We start from the raw sequence: 20371 nt of genomic DNA on the forward strand, positions 1-20371 counted from the left end.
CTTTTCAGTTTTGGAAAGTATTCTCAAAAAAGTGACCTAACATGAAACAAATTCTGCCAGTTAGAATAAAGTTTTCATGACTTTGCTGTGAAAGACATGACATTCACAAAAATCGAAAAGAAAGAATTAAGTACATTCTCCTTAAGATGAAAATATTGTAAAATGTAATAGAAACCTGCTGATTTATATCATAATACATAAATGTAAATACAGTGCCTTGCAAAAGTATTCGGCCCCCTGGATCTTTTCAACCTTTTCCCACATATCATGCTTCAAACATAAAGATACCAAATGTAAATTTTTGGTGAAGAATCAACAACAAGTGGAACACAATTGTAAAGCTGAACGAAATTTATTGGTTATTTTACATTTTTGTGGAAATTCAAAAACTGAAAAGTGGGGCGTGCAATATTATTTGGCCCCTTTAACTTAATACTTTGTTGCGCCACCTTTTGCTGCGATTACAGCTGCAAGTCGCTTGGGGTATGTCTCTATCAGTTTCGCACATCAAGAGACTGAAATTCTTCCCCATTCTTACTTAGCAAACAGCTCGAGCTCAGTGAGGTTTGATGGAGATCGTTTGTGAACAGAAGTTTTCAGCTCTTTCCACAGATTCTCGATTGGATTGAGGTCTGGACTTTGACTTGGCCATTCTAACACCTGGATACATTTATTTGTGAGCCATTACATTGTAGATTTTGCTTTATGTTTGGGATCATTGTCTTGTTGAAGACAAATCTCCGTCCCAGTCTCAGGTCTTTTGCAGACTCCAACAGGTTTTCTTCAAGAATGGTCCTGTATTTGGCTCCATCCATCCTCCCATCAATTTTAACCAGCTGAAGAAAAGCAGGCCCAAACCAGGATGCTGCCATCACCATGTTTGACAGTGGGGATGGTGTGTACAGGGTGATGAGCTGTGTGGCCATTACGCCAAACATATCGTTTGGCATTGTTACCAAAAAGTTAGATTTTGGTTTCATCTGACCAGAGCACCTTCTTCCACATGTTTGGTAACTCCCCCAGATGGCTTGTTGCAAACTTTCGATTTGTGCAGTGTACCTGATTATTGTCCCATGGATAGACTGTCGCATCTCAGCTGTAGATCTCTGCAGTTCATCCAGAGTGATCATGGACCTCTTGGCTGCATCTCTGGTCAGTATTCTGCTTGTTTGAGATGAACGTTTAGAGGGACGGCCGGGTCTTGGTAGATTTGCAGTATTATGATACTCCTTCCATTTCAATATGATCGCTTGCACAGTGCTCCTTGGGATGTTTAAAGTTTTGGAAATCATTTTGTATCCAAATTGGGCTTTAAACTTCTCTACAACAGTATCACGGACCTGCCTGTTGTGTTCCTTGGTCTTCATGATGCTCTCTGTGCTTCAAAGAGAACCCTGAGACTATCACAGAGCAGGTGCATTTATACGAAGACTTGATTACACACAGGTGGATTATATTTATCATCATTAGACATTTAGGACAACATTGGATCATTCAGAGATCCACAATGAACTTCTGGAGTGAGTTTGCTGCACTGAAAGTAAGGGGCCGAATAATATTGCACGCCCCACTTCTCAGTTATTGAATTTCCACAAAAATGTAAAATAACCAATAAATTTCATTTAACTTCACAATTGTGTTCCACTTGTTGCTGATTCTTCACCAAAAATTTACATTTGGTATCTTTTTGTTTGAAACATGATATGTGGGAAAAGGTTGAAACGTTCCAGGGGGCTGAATATTTTCGCAAGACACTGTACATTTAAAAAGACACCTATTCAAGTACAAAGAGCTTCTTTAGCTCAGTGTTTGATATACTGTGTACTTCATATATGAAGAGTGATAGGGGGTTAATGACTGCTGTGACAGCTGATAGCATTCATTATAAAAGGTCACATACATTGCAGGTCTCAGTATATTGGTCTTAGAAGACAGAATATAACTGAAGTATGATAATGTCAAAAGAGCATGTTAGATTGCCCAGCAGGTCTCATTGACATTATTAATGTGGTTATATACATGAGAGATATATACAGTACCACTGATAAGTTTGGAACCTTTGAAAAATGTAAAAATTCCATTGAACTTTTATTCTCCGAAAGGTTATTGACTTAATAAAAAAAATTGTATAATCAAGAAAATAATAATTTGAAATTAAAAATTTCTGCAAGAAAAAAAAGATAATTTTTCAAACTTTGTTTCAATCTATTAATCCTCAGTTAGCAGCAATTATAGCCTCGCCTACATCTTAGCTGTCACATCACTAAGGTAATATGCACATACTTCACTCCATGCTTCCAGAAGCCCATCCTAGTTGGCTGAGTTTCAGAGAAAATATAGTTTAAACTGGGATAAGAAGCAAGTCCATTAGGCTAGGTTCAGATTGCGTTAGTGCAATCCGTTTAGCGCTAGCGCTAGCGGATTGCGCTAACGCAATGTCTTTTTCGGGGCCGCGTTCAGGGGTCGCGTTAACGTCCCCGCTCTCGCAGATCCCCGATCTGCGAGAGCGGGGAACGGACCTCTGGCGCGCCGCGGACGCTGCAAGCAGCGTCCGAGGCGCGCTACAAAAGACCGGCACATCGCTAGCGCGTGCCGAAAATGACACGCGCTAGCAATGCGCTCTAACATTGCCGGCAATGGGAGCGCTAACGGACGCGGTGCACGGCGTTAATTTCGCCGTGCAACGCTGTCCGTTAGCGCTATCCCATTAACGCAATGGGAACCTAGCCTTAGTGATCGAGGTGGGACTCCGTCAACTTCTATCTAAACGGCTCTGTGTGACTGACAGACAGGTCAATGTGTGTATAGTGAGAAAACTGTCAATGCTTCTGAGAGTGACAGGAAGAAGTGAGCAGGGACCCACCCCAATTACTAATATTTTCAGTCTCCTCATTCTTGGCCACTTTTTAAGAGCCACAGTATTTCAGAGAAAAACATTGATATTTGCAATGAGCAAGTCCCTGACTCATGCTGCTTGAACTATGGGCAGCAGGAACCTGACACTTTCCACTTCTCGGCCAATCCCTTCTGAATCCCTTTGTTTGCCCCCAGTAAAATAATACCACTTTTACTAACCTCTGGTTTTGACACTGTTCCAGCGGTTTCCGCACTGGCTGTCTTTGGAATTTCCATGTCATTATGTTATGCGATCACTGCAGCCAATCATCACTGACTTATTAGTTAGGGAGGGGGCCAATATCCATGGCCCCTACCCAGCCTATTAATACCATCCCGCAGCTGTGTGTTTAGCCTTTGCTGATTATTAACATGGAGCTCCTTGCAACATTTGGCTAAGTTCACACGCGCATATAAAAAAGTCTGATTTTCAGACAGACAATTTTTCATCTGTATTGTCATCTGTAGGGCATTCTTTTGGCATTTGTTTTTATCCATCAGCAGTGAACAAAACTTATAAGACCAAAAACAGATTCCTATATTAGGAATTACAATGTATTCGTAAAACTGCGATGCTATACGATTGATCTGTACGCAATCCAATTTTTTTCATTGCGCACCTATAGACTTGAAAAGGCAAGGTGCCCTTCAAAACCCAAAAGAGACTAGTGTATGCTGCATTTTATTTTTCACGCAGACATTCTGTCCTGTGAAAAAAAGTCATCTGAACTATCCAGTTGAATTACACTAATTTTAGTCCTTTTTTGTTCACAACGCTTGGGCAAAAATACGGTTGTATGAAACACAGCCAAAATAAGCCAAAATCAGGAGTAGGACCATCAGAGGAAAAGTTATTAACATTAGGGGGGATCCTACGTAATTTATTTTTTGGGGGGTCACCCCTTTTCAATAACCAGCAAAGGCTAAACAGACAGTGCATGCATTGGCGCGCATCTCATTTAAATGTTGATGTCAGAGATCATCTTCGGCCGCGGCTGTTAGAGACTGATGACAGATTTTAATATAGCCTGCATCAGCTGCGTGAGGAAGTAGCTCAGGTGTCGATGATTCTACACATGCGATCACCAATGCAATCATATACTTATATGTCATATTGCGTTAAGGGTTTAAGCAGCAAAAAAAATCATCTATGATAATATAGGGGTATCCTTGTTGCCCTAGTGCACAGGATTCTCCATAATTACAGTCTGGGATTCTCTACAGTAAGAGCAGTGAGACTTAGGAACTGTCTGACACAATGATTAATTCACTGAACAAGTTCCGGGATGCCTTTCATAAAAATATAATATAGCAGGTTATGGACACTTAGATTTCTGGAGACGGGAGGCAATTCAGACATTTATTTTCATATTTGAAATCGATCAATACTTTTTTCCTCAATATGGTACAAAAGCAGCATCTGCCTTTTTTGATTCTATCTCCTATTTAATCCACAAATTACTTGATAGCTTGATGGACCTGTGACTATATTTTAGTCGTGGTGATTCACCGGGCTGGCAGCTGACTTACAAGCTTTATTTGACAGATCCCAGTGTCAGTAGGAACAACCTACAGCCAAACACAAGAGCAGATGTGTGAGCAGATTTTTCTAAATAAATAAATATTAATTTATGTAAAATTCCATATTGATGGGTTGGATATAAAGGGAAACAGATCATAATGTGGAGAAGGAAGGAAGCTGCGATAAGTCTACTGCTCTATACTGTAGAGATGTACACAGACGAAGGGTATTGGGCTCATTGTAATTATACAGATAAATATTGTGCTGCTAAATACGTCTATACAAACATTATATATCCATCCTACTAGACATTATGATAGTGGCTTCTATATATACATACATTATATTTTCCATGTCGCTTTTCAATTACAAGATGCTTTGTAACTTCCGTGGGTGGATTTTATTACCGGTGTTACATTTAACCCACAAATGTTGTCTTTACTTTGTATGAAGATCGGAAGACTTCTTGTAGGGAAAATATTCAGATTCAGACGATATGTATTTTTACCATAAAATGAGTGCGCGTGTTAGAGATCTGATTAGTTAGACATGTTCACTGTTGATTCTTTACACTACCTGTCATTATCTCTATTTTTTTTTTTTTTTTTACTAAATCCTTGTTGATTGGAAATTTACAGAAGTGGGCAGATTTCTGAGCTGTGTGTGTGGGACAAGCGTGGGACATTTCTATGGAGACGGCATGTTCATACGTGTGCGTGGGCGTATGTGTCTGCATGTGCTGGTTGGTGGATCATGGCCCAATTTGTGTATTAATAGCTTCCTCTGAAGTGGTAGCGCTCAGAAGAGTAATCAATAATCGTGATATAATAATACATCTAGCAGCTAATATACTGTGCTGTGTAGTATATAACTCTACACACAGTCCTCCGCTAGAAATTCACCATGGACACCTTGAAAAACATCTGTGAACTTAGTCGCTTCACAAATATTTAAATCGCAGCCATCTTATATATAACGGCGGATGCGTCCTACTGTCGGAAGCCGAGCTGGGCGGCGTCAGTGCACATAGCGTCAGAGTCAGCGCATACCGCACTACGGCGCCATTTTCATTGTTATGTCTAATGTGTGTATTCAGTTTGAGTATGACATGTGTGCTGCATGTATCCAATGTATGCATAATGGGTAACATTTAGTAATCTATTAGTTCTTTTTCAAGGCCTTGTAAATGTTTCATTACGTGTTAATGCCGAAAATGTTTGCTACATGCTTAAAGGGGTTATTCAGGACATTGGTTACTTTTTCCTATGGGGCTAAGAACTTACAGACCAGTGACATCAAAAAGACAGAGCAGCTCCTTCTCTTCTACTCTGCACATGGGGTGTGACTGCCAATGTCATGCTGGTTGAAAGACTGCTCCCCACAGCATAGCTGCAGGGAGCCAGCGGTTAATCAGTATGATGTTGGCAGTGGTGCCCTGTCAGCAGAGCAGACTGGAAGAAAAAGAGCTGCTCTGTTGACATGAGTTGAAATTAAGTAGCAGATTCGCCAGGCTGAGCTGTCTGTGATGATTCTGAGCCGGCAGAGATAGGTGTCAGGCAGGTAATTAGAAATTATCTGCCTGTAAGTTCTGAGCCCCATAGAAAAAAATAAGCAAAGACCCAGATAACTCCTTTAATAATATGATGACTTAAATTAATGTATTTCAGTTATAGGATCATGCGTTCCGTTTTACTTGGTGGTACCATCTTTATGAAGTTTGTTAGTTCTTCTCAATTTTGATTGGTTTCTTCTCAGCAGTTCAGTGTTTTGCCATAGTCCTAAACAAATACTAACTATATGAGAATCCTACTACTGACAAATTTAAAAAGTTTGTGCTGGCACCATGTAAATGAATAATAAAGAGATACAGAAAAAGGGATATTTCGTTACTACCTTCATCACTTCACAGTTGTCTTTAACAATTAATCTTTTCTTCTCACCAGCCCTGATGCACGCTCTGGTGTTTGGAAATGTCACAGCAATCATCCAGCGTCTCTATGCAAGGAGATTCCTGTACCATAGCCGTACGCGGGATCTACGGGATTACATCCGCATTCATGGGATTCCCAAACCTCTAAAACAGCGCATGTTAGAGTACGTCCAGACAACATGGGCAATGAACAATGGTATCGATACCAATGCGGTAAGAGAATATTACCTTTCCAAATGCTAAAGTGATTATTTGGACCAACATACAAATGATTGATATATATATATGATAAAGTCTATAAAGCACTGTGGGATAAGATGGCCCTATATAAGTAAATAAAACAAATAAATAAATCTTTGTCATATTAGCTGATATATGTGTCTACTTTCTGGTTTTCCAGGTATTATTTTTACCAGTTAAAGGGAATCTTAGCAGGTTTTTGCTATTTAATATGCGAACAACATGATGGAGGGGCAGAGACCCTGGTTCCAGCAATGTGTAACTTACTGGCCTGCTTGTTGTAGTTTCAATAAAATCAGTGTTTTATCAGCAGGAGATTATCAGTAGAGGACTAGGCGTCTCCTGTTATGTAGTCCTCCTGCTCTGTGTAACCGCGCCCCCACCACTGATTGGTAACTTTCTGCCTTTGTACAGTGTCACAGAACGCAGCCAATCAGTGGTGTGGGCAGGGTTATAAAGAGTTTTGCATTCAGAGAACTTCTATATTTGCAGCAGAAAAAACTGTGATTTTATCAAAGCTTCAGCAACCAAAGCAGTAAGTGATACATCGCTGGAATCATGGCTTCTACCCCTATATCATGCTGCTCTCAGATTACAGAACAAAAACCTTTTGCCACATTTCACTTAAAAAAAAAAAAAAAAAAAGAAAACTGGAAGAATATACATTCAAAGCTATTTCTATTTTTTGAAAACAGACTCCCCCAGAATTATGAAACAAGAATTGCAATGAGGAAGTGCAGATCTGCGTAATTTTTTTCAGCTGTATTTGGCATGATAAAAAATTTGTAGCATGATGTGATTTGTCTCCAAAATCTGACAGTGCAAGAAAAAAAAAAATCGCATGCCATAGTATGGCTTCCAATTTTTACAGATACATTACAGTTCTGTAGCATAAGGCTGCGTGTCCACGCTCAGGATGGCCGGCGGTATCACCGCAGCGGCGAAGCCGCTCGGCGCTAAGCCCCGCCCCCTTTCTGGGACGCGATCATGCCGGATGTGTACAGTACACATCCGGGATCATCGCACCCATCGCCATAGGGCCCTGTGATATTACCTGCGGCGACGCAGCGTCGCCGCAGGTAGCACGGACATGCTACGATCTGAAAAGACGCGCAGCATGTCCGGAGTCGCAGGGCCGCCGCGTGCGGGTTTCCACGCATAGTGGACACGGGATTTCACAAAATCCCCTCCACTATGCTGGAACATCTGGACGCTGCGTGTTTGACGCTGCAGCGTCAATCACGCAGCGTTTACTTACCGTGGACACTCACCCTATGAATCTATAAATGGTTCTGCAAAAGATTAATAGCTGCTGAGTAAAAAACAGAGAGCGTACGGACAGTACACGGATAACACATGGATGACAAGTGAGAATAACTTGTCCCACTTTCCTGGATGGGACTGATCTGTACGTTAGGGCTCATACCAATTTGAGAGAAAAAAAAAGGACGAGTGCCATGCGAGTGTCGTGCGAGTGCCATGCGTGTACAATGCGATTTTTCTCTGCTACTATTTTTCTACAATCATTTACAGGACCATTTACAGTGTTCTATGCCACAGAATGGTAAGGTATCTGTAAAAAACGGGCGGCATACGGATGGTCCGTATGTCGTGCGATTTTTCTCTCGCACCCATTGACTTGCATTGGCGAGTCTCATCCGAGATACGCAGCAAATCGCAGCATGCTGCGATTTTTTTCTCAGTCCGATTTCAGCTGAGAAAAAAATCGCAAATCAGATGTCACCTATTGACTAACTTTGGTCCGAGGGCAATCCGATTTTTTTATCGGATTTAACTCGTCCGTTTTTCTCACAAATGAGTATGAGCCCTAAGTATGAGTGAAGATTTAGCCAACGTTCAGGAGGCATTCATTTTACCCTTCCCTCACAAGAATATGAGAATGTGTTGCTTACCACTATGCACGATGTGGTACCAGTGAGATTTCAACTGCAGCTGAGGCCCCTTCACACGTTCCTAGAATACCGGTATCTCATAGTAATCGATCTACCTAATATCAATCTGTGTTTTTGCACAACTTAAACACCTAAACATCTTTCATTTCTATTTTGCATTCTATTCCGGTATGTTTCTCATGGATTGTGAACACGGACGACACACTCATAAACATGGATGTCACATCAAAACATCGTATCTATTCCAAAATCGTATCATTAAAAATGTAAAATCGGCGCAAAAAATAAGTCCTCACCCAGCCCCAGATCACAAAAAATGGAAACACTGCAAGTCTTGGAACATGGCAACATTTTATTTTTACTTACATACTTTGGATTTTTTTTTCACCACTTTAATAAAAAAACCTATACATCTTAGATACAATGGGTAAGATAGAATTCAGACACCTTTAAATGTTTCACTCTTTGTTCATTGCTGCCATTTGGTAAATTGAAAAAAGTTCATTTTTTTCTCATTAATGTACACTCTGCACCCCATCTTGACTAAAGAAAACAGAAATGTAGAAATTTCACAAATATTCCGACCCTTTGCTCAGATACACATATTTAAGTCACATGCTGTCCATTTCCTTGTGATCCTCCTTGAGATGGTTCTACTCCTTCATTGGAGTCCAGCTGTATTTATTTAAACTGATAGGACTTGATTTGGAAAGGCACACACCTGTCTATATAAGACCTTACAGCTCACAGTGCATGTCAGACCAAATGAGAATCATGAGGTCAAAGGAACTGGCCAAGGAGCTCAGAGACAGAATTGTGGCAAGGCACAGATCTGGCCAAGGTTACAAAATAATTTTTGCAGTAGTCAAGGTTCCTAAGAGCACAGTGGCCTCCATAATCCTTAAATGGAAGAAGTTTGAGACCACCAGAAGTCTTCCTACACCTGGTCGTCCAGCCAAACTGAGCAATCATGGGAGAAGTGCCTTGGTGAGAGAGGTAAAGAAGAACCCCGAGATCACTGTGGCTGAGCTCCAGAGATGCAGTAGGGAGATGGGAGAAAGTTACACAAAGTCAACTATCACTGCAGCCCTCCACCAGTCGGGCCTTTATGGCTGAGTGGCCCTTTGCTCAGTGCAAGACATATGGAAGCCCGCATACAGTTTGCTAAAAAACACATGAAGGACTCCCAGACTATGAGAAATAAGATTCTTTGGTTTGATGAGACAAAGATAGACCTTTTTGGTGATATTCTAAGCGGTATGTGTGGAGAAAACCAGGCACTGCTCATCACCTGCCCAATACAATCCCAACAGTGAAACATGGTGGTGGCAGCATTATGCTATGGTGGTGTTTTCAGCTGCAGGGACAGGATGACTGGTTGCCATTGAAGGAAACATGAATGTGGCCAAGTAAACAGATATCCAGGATGAAAACTTCTTCTATAGTTCTCTGGACCTCAGACTTGGCCAAAGGTACACCTTCCAACAAGACAATGACCCTAAGCACACAGCTAAAATAACAAAGGAGTGTCTTCAGAACAACTCTGACCATTCTTGACTGGCCCAGCCAGAGCCCTGACCTAAACCCAACTGAGCATCTCCGGAGAGACCTGAAAATGGCTGTCGACCAACGTTCACCATCCAACCTGACGGAACTGGAGAGGATCTGCAAGGAAAAATGGCAGAGGTTCCCCAAATCCAGATGTGAAAAAGTTGTTGCATCATTCCCAAGAAGACTCATGGCTGTACTAGCTCAAAAGGGTGCTTCTACTCAATACTGAGCAAAAAGTCTGAATTCTTATGACCATGTGATATTTCAGTTTTTGTTTTTTAATAAATTTGCAAAAATTTCTACATTTCTGTTTTTTTTCAGTCAAGATGGGGTGCAGAGTGTACATTAATGAGAAAAAAATTAATTTACCAAATGGCTGCAATGAAACAGAGTGAAAAATTTAAAGGGGTATGAATACATTCTATACCCACTGTATCAGTGTACTTGTAATGACCTGGAGAATCATAATGTCACGTCAGTTTTAGCATTTAGTGAACATGGTAAATAGAATAAACAAAAATCAATTGTGGAATTGTACTTTTTTTGCAGTTTCACCATACTTGGAATTTTTTTCTCGGTTTCCAGAACACTATATGGTAAACTCAATGGTGTTATTCAAAAGTATGACTCAATCCTCATATGGCTACATTGACAGAAAAATAAAAAAAGTTATAGGTCTGGGAAGAAGGGGAGAAAACAAAAACAGATAATCGCCCAGGAATGAAGGGGTTAAATATTCAATGTACTGGAAAACAAGGAAGAAAAATTTCAACTGTGGTGAAATAGTGAAAAAAATGCAATTCTCTGAATCATTTTTACAGTTAAACCCAACTTTATTTTTGTGTCTGCAATTTTGGAGACCCAAAACGTTTTTATTTTTCTTTCGATTGAGCTGGGTGAGGGCTTGTATAGTTGTGTAGCGAGTAGTGTTGAGCGATACCGTCCGATACTTGAAAGTATCGGTATCGGAAAGTATCGGCCGATACCGGCAAAGTATCGGATCTAATCCGATACCGATACCCGATACCAATACAAGTCAATGGGACTCATGTATCGGACGGTATTCCTGATGGTTCCCAGGGTCTGAAGGAGAGGAAACTCTCCTTCAGGCCCTGGGAACCATATTAATGTGTAAAATAAAGAATTAAAATAAAAAATATTGCTATACTCACCTCTCCGACGCAGGCTGGACTTCAGCGAGGGAACCGGCAGCGTTGTTTGCTTAAAATTCGCGCTTTAACTTCCTTACTTGAAGTCCCGGCTTGTGATTGGTCGCGCGCCGCCCATGTGACCGCGACGCGACCAATCACAGCAAGCCGTGACGTAATTTTAGGTCCTTCAGGATTTTACGTTCCGGCGTTGTGATTGGTTGCGTCGCGGTCACATGGGCGGCGCGACCAATCACAAGCCATGACGTCACGGGACGCAGCCAATCACAACGCCGGAACGTAATTTTAAAATCCTGAAGGACCTAAAATTACGTCACGGCTTGCTGTGATTGGTCGCGTCGCGGTCACATGGGCGGCGCGACCAATCACAAGCCGGGACTTCAAGTAAGGAAGTTAAAGCGCGAATTTTAAGCAAACAACGCTGCCGGTTCCCTCGGTAAGGTGCAGGCTGCGTCGGAGAGGTGAGTATAGCAATATTTTTTATTTTAATTCTTTATTTTACACATTAATGTTGTTTCGATACCGATACCCGATACCACAAAAGTATCGGATCTCGGTATCGGAATTCCGATACAGCAAATATCGGCCGATACCCGATACTTGCGGTATCGGAATGCTCAACACTAGTAGCGAGCTGACGGCTTTATTGATATCATTTTAGGGAACATATTACATTTTGATCAGTTTTTCAAATGATAACCAAAAACACTTCTAGAATTTAATTTTTTTTTTTCTCATTCTGGCATTTACAGATCGGGTTAACTAATTTTTTATTTTGATAGACCGGACTTTTACAAATACAGCTATACCAGATATGTTTATTTATTTCTCTATTTTTAATGAGGGAAAAAGTGGGTGAACTTTTATAGTTTTTTAATTAAAAAAACAAACTTTTTTTACTTGTATATATTGCAGTATATATTCAAAATTGCAGTCTCTTTTGAAACTTAGCATATAACTGATCTCCAGAGGATCAAGAGGCCAGTCATGGTACTGATTGTGGGATGCCAAAGTCAAACGGTACGTGTCAAATACACACGCCAGGAGGTCACGCTGAACCCACCACTGTTAGCACTTTGTCACAGTTGACACCGGAGAGATCACACAAATCCCACCGCTGCCACCAGTTGTCATGGAAACGTAACTCCGCTGCCTCCAATCGTCAAGAAAATTATGCAGTTGTATGACGAGTGATAGATGAGGCCGCAGCTGCTTCAGCTAGTAGGCTTGTAATTGGGGAACTAACAGAGAGAATATGGTATATACACCTCCAATTCAGATTCCTGAAAGTTATGTATCCCCCCCGCCCATGTACGGTCACTGCCAGCTCCACAATAACAAAAAATGAAGCACTACCTGCCACCATCAATCCTTTATACAGGCTGATTGGACATTCGTTACAGGTAGCGTATGGCTTTCTGAGGTGCGGTTTATAGAGCAAGAGGAACAGAGCTATTAAATTTTAAAGCACGCAAGATTTTATCTGCAGGTAAATAGCATTTCTGCACATGACAGTTTCTCTTTATGGTCTTTGATTTCCTCTGGTTGTAAGAAGGTTCTCAAAGGGTTTTAAAAAAAAATTGTGTTTCTGTGATGCATATTGAAAATGCATCAGTATAATTATCTCTCTGCTAATACACACATGTTCTGCAGAAGTAACATTCTGGGTTTGTATACTCTGACCCTTTTTAAGTCATTTTTTATGTGTTGCAGCTCTTGCGCAGTCTTCCAGATGAACTACGAGCTGATATTGCCATGCACCTCAATAAGGAGCTTCTCCAAATGCCTCTGTTCTCCTTAGCAAGTCGCGGCTGCTTGCGCTCTCTGTCGCTAAATATTAGGACTTCATTCTGCACTCCAGGCGAATACCTCATCCGGCAGGGGGATGCTTTGGAAGCTCTGTACTGTGTGTGCTCTGGATCAATGGAAGTCCTCAAGGATGGAGTTGTGTTGGCGATACTGGGTGCGTAGAGACACTGTTGACAATAAGCACTCATAAAGCCCTTGAAGGGAACCTTGTACATGCAATCCGACCTGAAGACAGTATGATATAGAGAAGAAGCTGAGCAGAATTGTTTATAAAAGATTGTAAAAAATAAAGACTCAGTATACTTTTATTACATTCATTGAAATCCTTGGTGTCTGTATGTATGAGTCCAGTGGGCGGTCCTACTAGTGACTGACAGCTATCTCTATATGTACAGTCATACAGGAAAGACTGTCAATCACTGAGCAGCACCGCCCACTGGACCCATATGCAAATAAACATCAGACATTTCAATGAAAAAAATACAAGCTTTACTAAAATTATTGCCACAAAAATATCAGCTCCTTCTTATCTGTATAACGTCCTGCCTGCAGACACATAACATTTTCAACTTGACAGGTTCCCTTTAAACTCATCTTATTTTATTTCATCACAAAACATACAGCTTTGGCAAAAATTAAGAGACCACCACATCAAAACCCTGTCATGGGCAGCCCAATCTCCATACCTGAACCCCATTGAAAACCTTTGGAATGTAATCAAGAGGATGATGGAAAGTCACAAACCATCAAACAAAGAAGAACTGCTTACATTTTTGTACCATGAGCAGTGTGAAAGACTGGTGGAAAGCTGGGATTAAAAATCATGGTTATTCCACAAAATATTGATTTCTGAAAAACATTAGTATTGTTGTTTCTAAATTATTAAATTTATGAACTCGTTTTCTTTGCATTATTTGAGGTCTGAAAGCACTGGGGGTTTTTAAATTTTGACCACTTCTCCTTTTCAGAAAAAAAATACAACATTTATTGCTTGGAAATTCGGATACATGTTGACAGTAGTTTATAGAATAAATGAAAAATTTACATTTTACTCAAAAATATGCCTATAAAGAGAAAAATCAGACAAACTGAACATTTTGCAATGGTCTCTTAAATTTTGCCAGAGCTGTACATTTAGAAGTCCTAAATAATTTTTGGTGGTAGTTAAAACATTTGTAAAAATTAGATGCAGATGGATATAACCATGCAATTGACTTCAGGGCACTTATTCACCGAGTCCTGCTCTGCTACTTTCACATATTTAGAATGTTTTATAAGGCTATATTCCCATGATGAGCCTTTGGTGTGTTTTTGAGTTTGCAGATTTTTCTGCACCTATTAAATAAACTAGCTGTTTCCAGCCAGCTAACGCTCGGTACGCTCATTGCCATCTAATTAACACTGCTGGTGATTATGCAATTAAATGTACGTTTACCTTGGCTGAAGTGGTTGAATTACATAGAAAGGAAGTGCTGCATGTGGTAATGTGGGGGGAGGAGCCTCGTGTGGTAATGTGTGGGGGCGGAGCCTCATGTGGTAATGTGTGGGGATGGAGCCTCGTGTGGTAATGTGGGAGGAGGAGCTTCGTGTGGTAATGTGTGGGGACGCAGCCTCCTGTGGTAATGTGTGGGGACGGAGCCTCGTGTGGTAATGTAGGGGGGCGGAGCCTCGTGTGGTAATGTGTGCGGAATCAGCCTCATGTGGTAATGTGTGGGGACGAAGCGTCGTGTGGTAACGTGGGGGCGGAGCCTCATGTGGTAATGTGTGAGGGCGGAGCCTCATGTTGTAATGTGTAATGTGTGGGGACGGAGCCTTATGTGGTAATGTAGGGGGACGGAGCCTCATGTGGTAATGTGTGGGGACGCAGCCTCATGTGGTAATGTGTGAGGGCGGAGCCTCGTGTGGTAATGTGTGGGGACGGAGCCTCGTGTGGTAATGTAGGGGGATGGAGCCTCGTGTGGTAATGTGTGGGGACGGAGCCTCATGTGGTAATGTGGGGGGCGGAGCCTCGTGTGGTAATGTGTAGGGACGCAGCCTCGTGTGGTAATGTGTAGGGACGGGGCCTCGTGTGGTAATGTGTGGAGACGGAGCCTCGTGTGGTAATCTGTGGGGACGGAGCCTCGTGTGGTAATGTGTGGGGAGGGAGCCTCGTGTGGTAATGTGTGGGGACGGAGCCTCATGTGGTAATGTGTGGGGGACAGAGCCTCATGTGGTATTGTGTGGGGACGGAGCCTCATATGGTAATGTGTGGGGAGAAAGCGTCGTGTGGTAATGTGGGGGCGGAGCCTCATGTGGTAATGTGTGGGGACGCAGCCTCATGTGGTAATGTGTGAGGGCGGAGCCTCGAGTGGTAATGTGTGGGGACGGAGCCTCGTGTGGTAATGTGTGGGGACGGAGCCTCGTGTGGTAATGTGGTGGGGGGCAGGATTATCTGTGGTAATGTGGTGGGGGGCGGGATTATGTGGTAATGTGGTGGGGGGCAGGATTATGTGTGGTAATGTGGGGGGCGGGATTATGTGTGGTAATGTGGTGGGGGTGGGATTATGTGTGGTAATCTGGTGGGGGGCGGGATTATGTGTGGTAATGCAGTGAGGGGCGGGATTATGTGTGGTGATGCAGTGGGGGGGCGGGATTATGTGTGGTGATGCAGTGGGGGGCGGGATTATCTGTGGTGATGCGGTGGGGGGCGGGATTATGTGTGGTGATTAGGTGGGGGGTGGGATTATGTGTGGTAGTGTGGGGGGGCGAGATTATGTGTGGTAATGTGGTGGGGGGTGGGATTATTTGTGGTAATGTGGTGTGGGGGCGGGATTATGTGTGGTAATGTGGTGGGGGGCGGGATTGTGTGTGGTAATGTGGTGGGGGGCGGTATTATTTGTGGTAATGGGGTGGGGGCGGATTTTTGTGTGGTGATGTGGTGGGCGGGATTGTGTGTTGTAATATGGTGGGGGGCGGGATTGTGTGTGGTAATGGGGTGGGGGCAGGATTGTGTGTGGTGATGTGGTGGGGGGCGGGATTGTGTGTGGTAATGTGGTTGGGGCGGGATTGTGTGTGGTAATGGGGTGGGGGGCGGGATTGTGTGTGGTAATGGGGTGGGGGGCGGGATTCTGTGTGGTGATGAGGTGGGGGCGGAGCTACTGTGCAGGGGGCGGGATTAGCGAGTAATCACGATGCCTTTTATATATATAGATTAGGTTACTTGCATTTTTTCATTACAATTTTTTTTTACATGCATTGTTATTGCATTTTTGACACAGTAGTAGTGCAGCAGGGTTGGTGCAGTTCGATAGATAGGCAGGGACCACAGAAATGTACAACATAAACAGTGTCTTTTCTGGCAGACTCTCAAACAGGAGTGATATCCTCAGGATCACAGCTGGGTTTCCATATACACAGTACGTGTTCACAACTAGTGATGGGCGAACACCCCGATGATCGAGCTCGGGGCCGGAGATGACGCGAACTTGCGTCTGAACCCCGAGCTTGGACTTTACATACATGGGATGGGGCGGGGGGCTGTAAAACAAAGAATAAAATCTATATATATAATCATCTAAGGGGCACTTCCATCTGTTTGACTGTCTGTCTGTCTGTTACGGAAATCCCGCGTCGATGATTGATCGCTGCCGCCAGGCTGCACAGTCCGGCCGCGAATTCGCCCCTTCCTACTCTCTGTCAGTGCCCCCTCCAGTCAGCGCTCACACAGGGTTAATGGCTGCGTTACACCGCGTTATGCCGCGGTGTAATGCAGTCTGTTAACGCTGCTATTAACCCTGTGTGACCAACTTTTTATGCAGCATCAATAGTAAAAAGATCTAATGTTAAAAATAATTTAAAAAAAATAAAAAATCATTATACACTCACCTTCCGGTGCCTTTCTCGCTCCTCGCGATGCTTCGGGCCATGCATTGCGGTCTCGTGAGATGATGACATAGCGGTCTCGTGTGACCGCTACGTCATCATCTCGCGAGACCGCAATGCATTCTTGGGACTGGAGCGTCACGAGGAGCATCACTAAACGCCTCGCCTGGATCCGGGGGCCGCCGGAAGGTGAGTATATAAGTATTTTTTATTTTAATTCTTTTTTTTAACAGGGATATAGTGCTCACATTGCTATATACTACGTGGGCTGAGCAATATACTACGTGGCTGTGCTATATACTAGGTGGCTGTGTTATATACTACGTGGGCTGTGCTATATACTATGTAGCTATGCAATATACATGGTTGGGCAATATACTACGTGGCTGTGCTATATACTACGTGGCTGTGTTATATACTACGTGGGCTGTGTTATATACTTTGTGGCCTGTGTTATATACTACATGGGCTGTGTTATATACTGCGTGGGCTGTGTTATACACTGCGTGGGCTGTGTTATATACTATGTGGGTTGTGCTATATACTACATCGGCTGTGTTATACACTGCGTGGGCTGTGCTATATACTACATGGGCTGTGTTATACACTGCATGGGCTGTGCTATATACTGTAGCACAGGCTCCTAATACACCCTAATACTCCCTAATGTACCCTTCCTGACAGCGGAGGTTGGCACCCTAACTTGTACACAAAATGGCGCCCCCACTCACCGTCGGCTCACCCTAGATACACACTGTTGAACCCTAGAAAAATGGCAACAACACATCAACACAGATAAACCGGTTCCAAACAAAGCGTGCCATACAGGAAAAGAGGTAAAGAAAAATGAAATTGGGAGGGTGATGCCGTAGCCTAGAAGAGCAGACACAATTCGTCTTGTTCTTTCAAAAAGGAGCCAGATACCAATTGACATTAACACACATGACTAAAAAAATTGGAAATCCAGATAAGCAAACTAAAGGCTCGTGTAAAGGGTTAATGGAAAAAGGCCTAGTCTAACTGGCCCTTACAAAACCCTACTGCCACTGTCCCTGCCTGACAGCGGAGGTTGGCACCCTATACATAAACGTCAGTGGCGCCCCCGCTCCCGTCGGCTAACCCTCAGTCACCCTACACACTTACCCTCTAGCCTCTCAACAAATAAAGGTGGCGAGGGAACCACGTGTGTATGAAGAGAAAGGGGAAAGAGTGCTAAGGACAGTATTAATAGCAAATTATTATATGCAAAGCAGGCGGTCAAATGGAGGGTCACAGACACAATAAATAGGGTACATCACAAGAACCAACATAAAGGTAAATAAAGGTAACAGTCGCAACCTATATAGTGGCTATATTGGTGTAGTTTGTCCCATATGAAAATACATTACTGCGGCTGACCAAACCTAGAGGTATTCCCCCATACAAAACAGATAGTTCAATATTACAAATCCCCCTTATTGCACAACGCCCTTCAAAATACAAAAAGCCACATTTAGGCAAAAAAGTCTTATCTGGGATCCACATGATAAACAGACTCCTCAACGCATTTCCCTTCCATGATGACAGTTTGTCAGGAGGCTAATGGGAAAAATCGGTGCCAGAAGATACAGCATACGGCAGTCATGACATCCTGGTTGCACACCTGCAACCAGGATGTCATGACTGCCGTATGCTGTATCTTCTGGCACCGTTTTTTTGTTGTGTTTTAGGGTGTGGGTTTGTGGTAATTTGTCAAAAAGTTTTTATGACTCATTAATAAAGAATTATTTTTAGGTATTAGTTATTTTGTTAGAAGTACAGTATTAGATTACTATACCATTATATCGTCTGTGTAATAATATGCTGTGCTATATACTACGTGGGCTGTGCTATATACTACGTGGCTGTGCTATATACTATCTGGCTGTGCTATATACTATGTGGCTGTGCTATATGCTACGTGGCTGTGTTATATGCTATGTGGCTGTGCTATATGCTACGTGGCTGTGCTATATGCTACGTGGGCTGTGCTATATGCTACGTGGGCTGTGTTATATACTACGTGGCCTGTGCTATATGATACGTGGCTGTGCTATATGCTACATGGGCTGTGTTATATGCTACGTGGGCTGTGTTATATTCTACTTGGCTGTGGTTTATTTCTCTGCTGTATCTGTACATTATGAATCGTGTTATGTGTAAAAGAGGGGGGCCCACTGAGACTCTTTCGCCCGGGGCCCTCAAAAACCAGGAGCCAGCCCTGGCTTCACTGATTGATCACGCCCAGCCGACCACGAACAATCAGCGACAGGCGCAGTCTGGCCACGAATTGGCGCGGAATTTGAACCACGCTTCACTAATTGGTCGCGCCCGGCCGGCCGAATCCTGTGTATAAATTGCATTATTCTGAAAACTTCATAAACTACATACATATTCTAGAATACCCGATGCATTAGAATCGGGTCACCATCTAGTTAATAATAAACATTATAATTATACTTACCTGTCCAGCGACGCGTCCTCCCGTCCCACTGTCTCCCGGCCGCATCTGCTTCCCGGGCTGCTCATTAACTTCCGGCGGTATTCACTGCAGTTTTATTCTTTTACAGGCTCTTGACCCGAACTGGTCCCGAGCTGTAACATGGAAACCCGTGTTTGGGACCTTGTGACCAAACTCTATGTGTTAGGTACAAGTCCAGAACTTTACAGTTAGGGTTCGCTCAACCCTATTAACAACCCGTCGCTGTGGACAATTGCACCTCCGTGTCTCTATGGTGCATTGGCCGCCTTGAGTTCCCTGGCTCTGTGTTAGCTCCACACAGACCTGGGTTGCACAGAGACACCCGCTCTGCAGCTTGCAGACTCAAAATTGACACACCCAAGGCAAAAACTGACAGATTTAAATGGAATCATGGCCATAGAGCCACTTCCAAAACCCGAGAGGGATTCGCCCCACTACCAAACCTGCAAATCCCTCTAAAAATAAAAGCTCTTAACGGGTTTTCCTAAAAATCTGACTGAGTCACTACCCAGTCCACTCTTTCTTTTATTTTGCCTTGTGACTCACAGGCATCCTGCTGTGAACACAAGGCACTCCAGCAGGTTTAATAGGACTCTTTCCACATCCTGGGAGACGCATATCGACCCTCACATATGATCCCCCTCACTGCCTCACAACGGTTTTTGACACTGTTTTTGGGACTAAATGGTATGTCAAATTTAATTAAAGCTGCTTTGTTTTTGCTACATCCTGGTATTTGGCTTTGGTAAAACTTTTGATATAGTCATGTTCCACCCTACCCGTGCCCTCCGCTCCGCTAATGACCTCAGGTTAGCATCCTCAATAATCAGAACCTCCCACTCCCGTCTCCAAGACTTTACACGTGCTGCGCCAATTCTTTGGAATGCACTACCTAGGTTAATACGATTAATCCACAATCCCCACAGTTTTAAGCGTGCCCTAAAAACGCATTTGTTCAGACTGGCCTACCGCCTCAACGCA

At 43.0% G+C, this 20371-nt stretch overlaps 1 protein-coding gene across 2 annotated transcripts in view; it reads left to right on the forward strand.

Annotated features, from left to right (window-relative positions):
* KCNH3 (potassium voltage-gated channel subfamily H member 3) overlaps positions 1-20371 on the forward strand; it is a 146360-nt gene that overhangs the window by 95394 nt on the left and 30595 nt on the right. For both annotated transcript variants that reach the window (XM_077297496.1, XM_077297495.1), the window contains exons 10-11: positions 6361-6560; positions 12934-13183. In XM_077297496.1, coding sequence (XP_077153611.1) covers positions 6361-6560; positions 12934-13183 — 450 coding nt within the window. The remainder of the gene's footprint in view (positions 1-6360; positions 6561-12933; positions 13184-20371) is intronic.

This window comes from Ranitomeya variabilis, chromosome 3 (genome assembly GCF_051348905.1).
Source record: "Ranitomeya variabilis isolate aRanVar5 chromosome 3, aRanVar5.hap1, whole genome shotgun sequence".
Lineage (NCBI taxonomy): Eukaryota > Metazoa > Chordata > Amphibia > Anura > Dendrobatidae > Ranitomeya > Ranitomeya variabilis.